This window comes from Haliaeetus leucocephalus, unplaced genomic scaffold (genome assembly GCF_000737465.1).
Source record: "Haliaeetus leucocephalus isolate CR32 unplaced genomic scaffold, Haliaeetus_leucocephalus-4.0 Scaffold668, whole genome shotgun sequence".
In the NCBI taxonomy this organism is placed as follows: domain Eukaryota; kingdom Metazoa; phylum Chordata; class Aves; order Accipitriformes; family Accipitridae; genus Haliaeetus; species Haliaeetus leucocephalus.
In genome coordinates this window covers 2444478-2458234 of record NW_010973104.1, presented here as the reverse complement: position 1 = coordinate 2458234, position 13757 = coordinate 2444478, and the positions used below count along the sequence as shown (strand labels likewise).

General features: G+C 39.2%; 1 protein-coding gene across 5 annotated transcripts in view; it reads left to right on the top strand.

Moving 5' to 3' along the window:
- BANP (BTG3 associated nuclear protein) overlaps nucleotides 1–13757 on the top strand; it is a 156771-nt gene that overhangs the window by 62942 nt on the left and 80072 nt on the right. For all 5 annotated transcript variants that reach the window (XM_010579600.1, XM_010579598.1, XM_010579597.1 and 2 more), the window contains one exon: nucleotides 5666–5833. In XM_010579600.1, coding sequence (XP_010577902.1) covers nucleotides 5666–5833 — 168 coding nt within the window. The remainder of the gene's footprint in view (nucleotides 1–5665; nucleotides 5834–13757) is intronic.

Sequence of the window (13757 nt, the reverse complement as noted above, 5' to 3'; positions counted from 1 at the left end):
CCCAGCTGAAAAATGAGTAAACAATTGCTCTCTTTAAAATTGTTTCCATATGGTCAATGCACGACCATAATTACGTTTGAAGAATTGAAGCCTGAAGGCGCGAGAAGTAACTTCAGAGGTGCTTAATTTTTTCCTCTGCTGTTCCAATATTTAGTACAGCAGATTTTGTTGTCATATGCTATTCGTTTAATAAAAAGAACTCCAAATGCATGACCCTTATGTGAAAAAATGCATTTTGTTAGCCAAACCCCCAAATAATCGCCCCTCTTCATGATTCTGAGCAGTCAGAATCTGAAGCCCTTGTTTTTCATAATATCCATCATATTCTTGTCAATTAAAAAAAGATTCTGTTCATCAGTTTAGTCATCTGAATTTTGAATGACATCCTGTTGCTTTTTCTCTAGACTTTAAAAATTATGTTGAATTTGAAAATGGAAGGAACCGTTAACCAAATCTGTTTGGATTACGCATTTAATGTAAATATGTCTTTATTTTATACATGTGGCTGTTAGATTCTCTGGTGGTAATACTTTCCCTAATCTTTCAAAATGTAACAATAACAGAGGGAAAGTCTGTGCCATCTCAGTATAAAGGGCAGCAAAGGGAACTCTGCCAGGTCCATGAAAATAATGCTTTACCTTTTCATTTTCTAAAGAAATCTGATATTCATGGAGAGTGGAAGCAGCACAACCTAGCAATATCCAAATGCAAGCTATTGACATGAAGTTTGTTTTTTAGGAGGCTGATTTTGAATGTGGTATCAAGATGGAATATTTCATGTCTGGTTTTGATATTAGAAATGTCTTCTCTTCCTCCTCAATTTGTTCTTAATTAAATTTCTTTACAATTTAATGTTTTATGTGGATTGTTTTGTCTGCTGACTGACTTCTGACCTTTAAGAAAGAGAGGATTACTTTCTCAGGAACATTGTTTTCATGGGGTTTTCTTTTTTTCTAATTAGCCCAGTTTTTAAAAAAACCCAACACTTTCTCCCCCTATTTTGTACATTAGATGCCCCCAAAGTTTGGGACTGTATAGTCATTTCAGACATCATTGCTGACGATCTTTGTGTTTGTACCAGATCATCTTCACTGCATTTCCAAACTTTTTTTGCTTTGAACCACAGAAAGATTTATTTTGCAGTGCACAAGAAGCATTCTAGAACTTGTGTCAGTCATCGTTTTAGTTTTATAAGAACTTTGACAAAAATGTGCTGTGTGTTTCATCTGGGATGTGGAAGGCAAAACTTAGTATGATGCACCTGTTGGCTTTTAAAGCTGACTTCTTGATAATTTCACTGAGGCACACATGCCTTCCTCCTAAGCTTCTGTTTGATAAGATTTGAACATTGATTCTTGCAAACCAAAGCGATTTCCTTTTTGCGGACTTCAGAATAGCGTGTGTCTCTGAATTCTTTGTGCAGACCTTTTTGTCTCCCAAGCTGCTGCTAGTATGTATCTGGTCTATAGAAATCACTCAAGCTCTTGCAATTTATTAAATAACTGAACTATTTTAAGTCTCTGGTGTGTTTTCATAGAAAGCTTTGTTTAGGAAATGAGGTTCCCAAAGAAAGCAAACTTTGGACCCTTAGTGTTTAAAAACAAGCACATCCTTTGTTTTGAATGTTACCGGCAACTATCCATTGTCCTAAATAAAAGGATCGCTAAAAACACAGTCAGCCATCCTTAGATGATCTAAATCTTTTACTTCACTCTTCTTGTATAAGTGCATCTGTCTTCCAAAATACTGTTGTCTTTTTGCCAAAGCGCTGAATTATATTGCTGAATGTATTTTTTATGTGTTTGTAGCAGAGTTATGTGCCTCATAGATACTGTGCTGCTTACAAATTACAGTGCTTCTTGCTGCTTTTGACTAGCAAATGTTCCAAAAAAGTCAAATCCCTTCTCGCTGAAGTATTTCTGTCTTTTCTAATATGGATTTACCCAAGTAAAATGTCTCATTTGCAGTATCTTGCTTTAGTACTGCCTTTCTAACTTTTTTGGGTATTTGACATACTCAGAATGAGACAGCTGAAAGCTCTCTTGCATGTGATCATTTATGGATAGAGAACAGAAAGCACGCTTCAGTTTTCTAATATTGTTTGCACATGTTTTCGGGATGTATCTCTCTGCTACAGGTAAATCATATTTCTAATGTTATGGTGAACTTTTTATCTGCTTAAAAAATACTCCACTGTCGTTAGCATTAGATTTTTCTTCAGTCATCAGTGGACTGTTATGAAATGTGGTTGCTAAAGACCTATCCGTAGAATAACATTTTAGATCGTAATACCAACTGGATAGATTTATACATCTGAAATTCATTTAACCTTCATATCAACTATCTATGTATTTAAGGGCTAATTTTTCATGCCTAATTTGCACATGCAGTTACTGTGACTGAGTATGCAGTTATGGTAAAAATCTGTGCAAACAGTAGGTGTTTCGTCTATAGCAGTTTTACACCTTCGATCACTGTAACAGCTAAGTAGGAATTTCATGAATAAGGGAAAAGAAATAAGCACGCCTGGCTTTGAAAATCTGTGCCTCATGTCTTAGGTCTCTCTAGCTAAAACCTTCTTTTCTGACTCTACCCTGTTTAGCTTGTTACCTATTTTCCATGCTTTTCTCTGTAGTCATGTTCTCTCCATGAAGGTAGTGGTCTCTCTATCCAGTATTTCATGGCCATTCCTTATCACATTGATTAAATGATAGCTTTTGTGACCAGTAAGTAGAAGGTCTTTCCCTGTCTTTCCTCAATAGAACAATTTCTGGGACATTTTATGTTGCAGCTCTGGCACTAAGCATCTTTCTCAAGCTCTCGTCCTACATGCTTGAGTCCCCTAGTATGAACAGTTCACTGCACCTGAGACTACCTTGTCCCAAATAATTTATACTGCTTTTGATTTCTCTTTGAATTAAGTGTCATCCTGGAATATCCTATGGATTACACTGTAATAGTTAAAATCCCTAGCTAGACTGCTTTTCTGTGAGAGTCTTCTCTGACCTACAATTGATTCAGTCACTTCTCTAAACAGAGCAGCGTACAACGTGAAAGTCTTTAAAATCTATTTATGAATGAAATATGGAGATTTTTCCAAAGTAACCACAGAGCATATGACTGTGTTTTATGTAGGACTACACAAGTATTTTTGTATGTTCTGACAGCTGAGGTCGTATAAAGAGTTAAAGCACGACTGTTTTTATTGGACTTTACTGCAAACATTTATAAAGCCATTTCTCTGTGTAGTGCATATTAGTAATAGATTAAACTGAGAAATGTGGTCTCAGTATTTACAATACAGAATGTGCTTTCCTTTTGCTGACACCTATGGAAAGGAAACTGCTGCACAGCAGCAGATGATAATAATTTCAGTCGATTTTCTTCCTTTCCTACTCCCACCCTCTTTTTGGAGACATAATGTAGGGGTTGTAAAGCAATCTCTAACGTGCTTGCTATCACTTGCCAGTAAGAAATCTTGAGGCCTTGAAAATGCTTTTGAATTAGCTTTTTTGTGCCAGTGTCTTCCTCCTGTTTGTTCTCTACTTTATTTCAAATTGATTTTTGAACAGATCTATAAGAAAATTTAGAGCATTGGAAAATAAATGTGTTCAAAAAATATTGAGGACTTAAGAGATACGGTACTTGACTATGTTAGATCAGTTACCTGCAGATTTCACTTTCTGAGGATGCTGGGCTCATTCATAATACAAAGAAAGTACAAAGCTCTTGGTTTGTGCAAACCTGGAATTTCACAGCTGTAGCCTTCAAATAATTTGTTTTACAGGAACAGACCATATCCTGTTCGTAGGATTATGCAACAGCTTAAGCAAGTACTTCTTGAGTACTTGAGTACTGCGCTCAGCTCTGGGGCCCCCTAATTAAGAAGGACATGGACCTGATGGAGCGGGTCCAGAGGAGGGCCACGAAGATGATCAGAGGGCTGGAGTACCTCTCCTATGAGGACAGGCTGAGAGAGTTGGGGTTGTTCAGCCTGGAGAAGAGAAGGGAGACCTTAGAGCATCCTTCCAGTACCTAAAGGGAGCCTACAGGAAAGACGGGGACGGACTCTTTATCGGGGAGTCTACTGATAGGATGAGGGGTAATGGTTTTAAACTGAAAGAGGATAGATTTAGATTAGATACTAGGAAAAAATTCTTTACTGTGAGGGTGGTGAGGCACTGGAACAGGTTGCCCAGAGAAGTGTGGATGCTCCATCCCTGGAAGTGTCCAAGGCCAGGTTGGATGGGGCTTTGAGCAACCTGGTCTAGTGGAAGGGGTCCCTGCCCATGGCAGGGGGGTTGGAATTAGGGGATCTTTAAGGTCCCTTCTGACCCAAACCATTCTGTGATTCGCAGGGTCAGGATCCTATTTGAGAGTGAGATTGAAAAACCAGTAGGTTGAAAGGATGATTTTACTTTGCGGAGTATGGAGAGCAACTGATACCAAAAGGAAAATAAGAATCTTGGAGATCCTTCAAGCATAGTCATGTTAAGTAAAAGCATGTATTACAGCTTTGGATTGTTTTTTAACTGCAGCATTGCACATCTAAATCTGGAAAGTTTAGAAGTACTGAAGTTTTAGCGAATGTTAAATGTTCAGATCTTTCAGTTCACAGGTTTTGAACCTTTGGGCTTACTTTTTCAAGTGTTTTTTCTGCAGCCATGAGTATTATAAATTTCTGTTAACATACAGTCAAATGCACTCAACTGTTGATGCTTTAAGCAAAATATAAACCACTCTGAAACATACAATGAAATGATAAAAGTATGTAGCACTATCAGGAGAACCTTGAAACAGCTGACAATGCACAGCATGTTTCCTTCCAGTTTTAAAGCCATTTGTCCAGATGTTGAAACAAGCATTTCTTGTCGTACCTGAAATAGTCTTTTTGCTCCCTCTGTTTCTTGTATAACTAGGCTTCCCCTTTGGGTGCAGAGGTTGCACATGATAATGAACCTGTTTTGAGTTGGCAGCGGGACTCAAACTGTATGAGCTTTGTTTGAAAATAGTCAGTTCAACTCACGAGTCAATGTTGTGTTTATATAACAGTTTGGCAACTTAGCACCAGATGCTGGAAAGTGCATAATATGGTTCTTCAAATGACTTAATACTAGTAGTAACATTTTCAGAAGATTCTAACTTTGTATTGCATTTTTATTGGATTCTGATGAATTTTGAACTGAGCTTTAAAAGAGGTTTTTTTAATAGGGAGCTTTATATGGCTTCCTACTTATCAGACTTATGCATATTGTGGGGCCCTATCAGTGAGAAATAAAGCTTTATCCAGTTTTGGCTTTGGAGTGCTGGATCCTTCTGTTGGTTAGTGTTGCACAGCTTGAATGTAATAGTGCAGCTTCCATGGATAGAAGTGTAGATTAGAAAATTTCGTAGACCGCTGACATTTTTAAATACATAACTGTGCATATGTATGATGACTTAATTCTGTGAATAGTTGTTGAAATCCCATCACTGTGTATAACTTCGATGTTTTTTGTAGTGTCATTGTATTCCTTTAGGCAGTGTCAAGCATGAGGGTAGTTCTAAAATTTTCAGAGTTGCTTTGTTCACCTTGTGTGGGTGACAGTGTGTGTCATCTGTGCATTTTCCTGAACATACGGGTTTATGCTGATTTTCACCCCTTTGTGTTTCTCTCTAATTACAGGTCACCTATTTTACAAATTTGGAATCACAGAATCTGACTGGTATCGAATCAAGCAAAGCATAGACTCCAAATGCCGAACAGCTTGGAGGCGGAAACAGCGAGGGCAGAGTCTTGCCGTGAAAAGCTTTTCAAGGCGAACACCTTCATCATCGTCTTACAGTGGTTCAGGTAAAAAACCAAACAACCCATTGGCGGCTCATGGCTTAGACAAGCGTGCTCTTTGCTGGGTGAAAAACTGGCTGGATGGACGAGCTCAGAGGGTTGTGGTGAATGGGGTGAAATCCAGTTGGTGGCAGGTCACAACTGGTGTTCCCCAGGGCTCAGTATTGGGGCAGTTCTGTTTAATATCTTTATTAATGATCTGGATCAGGGGATCGAGTGCACCCTCAGTAAGTTTACGGATGACACCAAGTTGGAAGGGAGAGTTGATCTGCTGGAGGGTAGGAAGATTCTACAGAGGGATCTGGACAGGCTGGATCCATGGGCCAATGCTAATTGTATGAGGTTCAACAAGGCCAAGTGCCGGGTCCTGCACTTCGGTCACAACGACCCCATGCAGCACTACAGGCTTGGGGAAGAGTGGCTGGAAAGCTGCCCAGCAGAGAAAGACCTGGGGGTGCTGGTCGACAGCTGGCTGAATATAAGCCAGCAGTGTGCCCAGGTGGCCAAGAAGGCCAACGGCATCCTGGCCTGTATCAGAAATAGTGTGGCCAGCAGGAGCAGGGAGGTGATTGTCCCCCTGTACTCGGCACTGGTGAGGCCGCACCTCAAATACCGTGTTCAGTTTTGAGCCCCTCGCTACAGGAAGGACATTGGAGCATGTCCAGAGAAGGGCAATGAAGCTGGTGGAGGGCCTGGAGAACAAGGAGAAGGGTCTAGGGAACTCGTGAGGAGCAGCTGAGGGAACTGGGGTTGTTTAGCCTGGAGAAAAGGAGGCTGAGGGGAGACCTTATCGCTCTCTACAACTACCTGAAAGGAGGTTGTAGTGAGGTGGGTGCTGGTCTCTTCTGTCAAGTGGCTGGAGGTAGGACGAGAGGAAATGGGCTCAAGTTGCAGCAAGGGAGATTTAGGTTGGATATTAGGAAAAATTTCTTTACTGAAAGGGTTGTCACACATTGGAACAGGCTGCCCAGGGAAGTGGTGGAGTCACCATCCCTGGAGGTATTAAAAAAGCACGTAGACAAGGCACTTCAGGACATGGTTTAGGGGGCATGGTTGATGGTTGGATTCTATGATCTTAAAGGTCTTTTCCAACCTAAATGATTCTATGATTCTATAACCCCCCTCAAAACCCAAACAAACCCCAACAGAAATGGAAACTTACAGTAATAATGCCATTTGTTTTTCAATATACCTGAAAATTATATTGATCTTAGGTTGTAAATACAACAGGTGCATGTAGGACCCACAAATGTGAATATTTTTATGTAACAAAGAGAAATGGAGAAACCCACATTTCTCACAATTGAATTTTTGGAGTGGATTTTATATTATTGCATATTTTTTTTGAAGTACTATTTATCATTGGCAAAGAGGCCTCTCTGTTAACAGTATATGTATGTCTACAGTGCTCCTCAAGGAATGTATCCATGTACTAAGTGAAGCTAACCATCTGTAGTTAAATCATCATGGGTCTTCAGCGCAAGCAAACCACCTCCTGGTACATTCGGAGTCCTTCGCAGCCTCATGGGGCTTGTATCAAAGTAGATCCCTGGTAGGATGAGCTTCCAATCCTGTTACATCTACAGATTGCAGTCATGCTCCTGGTTGCAGTGCATTAATGATCCTTGAAAGGAAGCGAGATGTGTGTGTGTGTGTGTGTTCACAAAGAAAAGAGGGAGAAGGGGGTCTGTCTCTGAAACAGTAGTAGAATACAGATTTGCCAGAAATGAAAGTGTAGTATATTCCAGTGCGTGAGAGAGATTGGCTTGGTTGATTTGTACGTTATCTGAATGCCTGACTTCACTGAGATACTTGAGAACGTCCATGCGCATCTGTTAACTGAAAAAATTTAGTGCATGCAGCTTTGTGCTATCATATGGTTTGTTCGTTTGGTTTTTTTACCATAGTCATTTTTTTCAGTGGAAGGTCAAAATGTTTATGCAACTGTTGTTCATAAGAGGAGTCAAGTGAATAAATCTTTCTCAGTGTGTTCACACCATTTAGTAGGACGTGCTAAATTTTGTTCCTGAAGTATTTTTCTCTGAAGAAATTAAATATGTTGTAGGTGATTCTATATTTCCATGTAGGTATGTAAGCATGAATAATAATAACAAATGAAAAATACTGACCTAAGAAGTGTTCTCATAGGACATTTCTGGCTCATTCTTTTAATATAAAGCAGTGTTATGGGACATTTGTACATCATATATTAAAACCAGTGTTTTGGAAGTGAGCCCAAAGAAAAGGAAGTAAGTTTATTTGCCTGCATAAAATTTTTGGTTGCATGTTAACACTAACCACTGTATCTCATGCAAAGAATGCCAAAATCTGCTTTCAATGGAAAATTTTATGTGCTGGAACTAGGAATCATATCCAAAATTCTCAAATTAAAACAACTAATCAACATAATGATAACCATAAGCCATATATGTTGATGGGATTTTTATTTGCAGTCTCTTAGCAATCAGTATTTTAGAATAAAAAATGCAGTAGTAAGTGGATATTATGGGCCTGTGCTCATTAGACCATGTTCCTTGACTGTTGTGGAGATTTATTATTAAAAAATATTAATCTTTAATCTCCTGGTTTGGAGATTTGGGGAGACCAGTGTAGAGATGTAAAACACAGACTCAGGCTCAGTGAATTTTGTCTTCAGAAGGCCACAAGATAGTAAGTTTTGGTGGTTTTGGGTTTGTTTTTTTGTTTTTTGGTTTTTTTGTGGTTAAGCTGAAAACTAATTTTTTTTCCCCCAATTCCACTAACCTGATTTGTGAGTAAATTGTTCCATGGCTACAAAGACACCTGAATTAACTCTTGGGATTTCAGCAGCGTGCTATCTGAGCAGGTGGGAGTGGTGCAGTACAGACATTCAAGAGCTGGTTCTGCAAAGGCCACCTCAGTATTTTGGGTTGTGTGGCCAGGCTAGCTCATTTAGCTGGCGCAGAGCTGGCTGCCTTTGGTACATCAACTTCCAGGATTGCCCCAGGAGTTTTTATGCTGCCTGGGTCTCCCGCTGTACAGGCTATCTCATCTCCCAAGTCCCCTAGACAGCAAAGAGGTGGCTGCATGTCCTTATAAAGATGTCTTTGGTCCTGAAGATGATGAAGGTCAGCTGAGGCATCTTGGCATGTCACTGGCAGGGCTGTATAGACTATGCAGCCAGAAGTAGAGTACCGGCAATAACATTAACGGCTGCCTTTGGTAATGGTATGTGCAAATGTTCCCATGGATTCAAAGTATTTTGTTAATTCTCTTTAAAATATTACTTTTACTCAGAACGTCACTGGCATAATTTTCTGGGAGGCTGTAAAGATGTTGGATGAATTCACCACTACATTTGCACCCACTGTGAAAAAGCTCTTAGAAAAATAGACCACTTTTCAGAATCAGGTGATCCTTTGAAAAACTAATATGCATTTGAAAATCAGGTGGGAGTGGCATTTCACCTGAAGAAAGAGGAGGAGGTATAATAAAAAACAGGAGAGCAGTATATAGGGAAGGCTGAGCGAGTATATAGGGAAAAGAAAGAGAAGCAAAGATGCAAGGAAATTATGTAGTTTCATGTATGTTTAAAAGGGTAACTTTTGCATGACAGGGCTGTAATTCCACTGCTCTGTTCAGGTAACTTCATGAACCACTCAGACTTTGCCTTTGTGGTTTGACATCCCTGGAACCCCTCAATGGAATTACAGCATCATAATTCACAGGCATCTGTTCCTTATTATACACACTGTATAGTGGATATAGCAGAATTCCTGCTGCCAGCTAGCAGGAAAGAGAAGTAATATTTCACAGCTCTGCAGTAAAGGAGGTCTGTATTTCACAGTTATGACAACATAGCTGTCAAATATGGCTTTTTAAAGTGTTACATATGAACCCAGACAGTTTTTATGGTAGCATTTGTTTCACGGGGCAACTTAAGGTGAGCCTTGAATGGTCTGAAATTCAGCTACTTGAGAAACTGTCTTTCCCACTGTTGTTAGTTATAGCTATTAAGATCAGCTTCTAGGTGCTTTATGTCAGGTCTCCACCCAGCTGTGGTTGCTGCTGTCTGCAGAAGAGTACATGTGTTTGGTTTCACTGAGTAGTATGTTGCTCCATGTCAGTTCACATATAACAGGCATTTGAGTTGTTTATCTGTTGGGTGGAGTATAGTAGCTGCTTCTCGCAAAAGATATAATGGGAAAAAAAAAAGGCTTTTAAAAGATGGTGAATGGCTACTGTGTCATGTTTACCCTGTGAAGGATGCAGGGATATGCAGTGTAGTTTCTGTTATGTCCTCTGAGCTGTTCTGAGAAGTTCTGGCTTTGGCTCCACTCACTTGGCATAAGACTATATAACTTATATTCAGAGAAGCTATAATTATTTAGTTTGAGCAGGAAATTTAGTAGAGCGTGGTTCTGTGACTAGTCAGGTTAGGTCACTGAGCACCTTAAGGTAAGTGTGTCAGGTTCTCTGATAGTTTAGATACAACAGTGACGTTGCACACATTCAGTAGGAAAGCACCTTCACATCTTGTAAACAAGCATTTCAGGTTATGCCACGTGGGGGAAAAACGTACACACACGCTCACCCCTTTTATTGGGTTAAATATAATAAACCTAAGCTATTTGTGGAAGTACTTAAACTCACTGATTCTTCGCTAAATGATGATAATTTCCTAGGGAAGTTTTAGGGCTTACCCTAGAATATATTCCTGAAGTCTTCAGAAAGCACTTCTTTTTGAGATGCACTATTGCCATCAACGGATGCCTTGAATAGATGCATAGTATCATGGTTTCTGCCGTGCAGCTGAGCTGTTCTGAAAAGATCATTAAGAGGTTTAACTATGATTTCGATGTCCTGAGTGTGAATGAATGAACACCATGTTCCCTGTATGAACTTATTCCAGAGTTTGGTAAGGTTTTTCCACTTCTGAACTTGTGATTGTAGTATTTCATATTAAAATTGTGACCAAGAGGTGCAACAAAAAAAAGGCTCAAATCCAAAACTGTTGTGTTTGATTGGCTTGAAGTACTATTTTTCATCAGCTATCTCTAGGGGCTGGTAATAGCAAGATAGTTTTCTGTTGAATTGTAGTATAATAATACATGTTTCAATCAGCAGAAATTTATTGGCACTTTCTTCAAGTGTTGCAAAGGAGCACCATTCTCTTATGTGTTACAGAGTATTTTCTTAAATGCTGGTCTGCGAAAAGTCTAGAATAACTTAGTATTTTCTGTTTGGCAGTGAAAATTGTTGAACATCTCTGCATATCATTAAAAATAATGTTTTTGTTAGTCCTGAAATAGTCTCAAATCAGCACGGTCATTACCCTGCTGGACGTCCTCCGTTATGAATTAGGTGACTTGATTTTTCCAGAGCTGTGCTTTAGCAGCAATTAATTTGCCTCATTTAAAAAAAAAAAAAAAAAATATATATATATATATAGCAGCCTGAAACTCACCTCCCTGTGATGTGACTGATTTCAGTGGCTCTGAGGAATCTTGAGGGTGGTTGAGCACAGTAACAGGTTGCCCAGAGAAGCTGCAGAAACACTTTCCCTGGAGACAGTCAAAATCCACCTGGATGCAGTCTGAAGCAACTGGTTCTGGTTGCTCATGCTTTCAGGAAGGGCATTGGATTAGATGATCTCCAGAGGTCACTTCCAACCTCATCTGTTCTGTGATTTTGTGATTTTTATGAGTTATTGGCCACATAATAAATAATTCTGAATTATTTACATCTAAAGAGGATTGCTATTCTTGAGCTGCAGTCTTATGTACTTGTTTGACATGTCAAAACTTTTAGGCTTTTTCTACTTGTTGTGTATAAAAGTTTATGTAGCACATGGCTTTGATTTGAGTCGTGCAGTTAAAAATTATAACAGGTTTCCTCTCTGCTCTGTTTATCATATGGAAAAATTAGCTGCGCAAATGACTTAGAAATGCAGGAGGCTGAGCCCATAGTTCTTACGTAGCCTTTCAAGTTTTAGGCGTTGTAATTCTGTGATAGTGTTTAAGTGTTAAGAGCTCAAGAGGAACTGGTCTACAGACAAAAACGTGTCTAAGGAAGCTGTTACGAAAATATGAATGAGTATCACTTCTCTGTCCTTCACCCCAAAGATATTAATTGAGATTGTTCTAAATTTAATTGACTATGCAGCTTTACAGTAGCCATAAGATTTATGGGTTGCATAAAGTTGTTCTGGCAGACTGTTATATTTAGGCAGAAGTTGATTTGCCTTATTTTATCTGGCTCTTCTGTTTGAAGCTGTTGCCTTTTGTTGGAATTGGGGTATTAATTGCAGTGGTTTCCTCTGCTCTTCTTGGAGCCAACACTTTGGTCCTTAATGTGTGTTTTTCTCTTGTTTTTTTTTTCTTGACAAGAGTTGTACACATTGCTGCCATGATAATTTAGCTAGATATTCTTTTAAAAAATGTTAGCAGTCTGTGGAGGGAAGGCAGTAGGAAATGAGGTTTTTGGGAGGCGGATTAATTGAAGAGTGCCTTCTCCCTTTCTTTTAATTTCTCTTAAGATTGTTAAAGCTGTTATCACAGTTTTCCATGTTGGAATTTTTAATTAGTTCTATGTCTTTGGGATTTATATGTAGATTTAGGCTGAAGTGCTCAGCCTATGCTGAGTTGTCACATATAAAAACAGATGTGCAGTCAAATCTTCAAAGCTGTTCTGCAAAACTGGAGGTATTTAGAACTGGATGAGTCAGGTTGAGATAATGGTTTACAGTATACAGTTTCATTTCTATTAATTGTTCAGTAATGGTGTTTTTCCTGCTTTTGTTTTTGAGGACTGCTTTGCTACATCTGGCCATTAACCTTTCCTTGCTAGGACTACACATCAAGGAAGCAAGAAAAATACATCCTAGTTTGTAAGCAGAAGTGTGAGGCTGGGAGGCCTGTGCACTAGGAAAACAAATTTGAATAACACCACATAAGGACACTTATGAATCCCTTCTGCTACAGAATCTGTACCTCCTACATTTCCCTCCAAAATGAGAAGCCAGATGCTCGACTGATAAATATGAAGTAGAATAGGAAAGAATTAGAAAATGCCAAAGGTTTTGCCTTTGAAGTGAGGAATTTTAAAACTGATCTTAGTTGAGAATTAAACACGCACATTCTTGGAACAGTTACAAATTACATTTGTCTGACAAATCTAATCTTGCTCGGCAATGTCTGAGGAAGATAAACTTGAGAAATGTGACAGAAGTAACTGCTTCAGTGAGGGTGATTTTGCCAACTCTTGAACATTTGTCTGAGAAGACAGACTCGCTTAGGCTAAATTTTCTTTGACTCATAAGCACATGCAGTAAATGGAAAATGTAAAAGGTCCAATTTCAACTTGGGAGGAAGGAATATTTCAGCAGTTGTTTCCCCCACCCCTCCCCACCCCGTATCACTACTTAATCACTTAATCACCTGGTCAGTGCAGCATCTTTCGTTCTGTGGGTGGCTCCAAAGCTATTCCACCTAGTGGAAGGTGCTTTGGGTATGCCACGGATAACGTGCTCAGTAGTAGTAGTACATAAGCTGTCCAGTTCACGTCAAAGTACTCCTTCGTAACTAGTGCAATGGAAAATTTCAAAGCAAGAGTTCAGCTGTATAGCTTCTCGGTGCCAGGGATTCTCTAATACTTCAAAGTTGTAAATGTGAGGCTAGATAGTTTACATGATGGTGATTTGTGACTGTTGACATATCCTCTATTCAAGCTGTGTGCTATTCATGTTTGTGTTTGTTTTTAAAGGGGAATGTTTAAAAATGGATAAATATTACTTTTGTCTGGTCAGAGATTTAGAGGGGAAAAACAATACTTATAAAGGATGTTTTGTTTTTCGACACTGTTGAATCCTCTCTCTTCTTTCTTCCTAATAAGAAAAAACCCCACCAAAATCCAACAGAAAAAGAATGAAAACCCAACTGTGGTTCTTGCA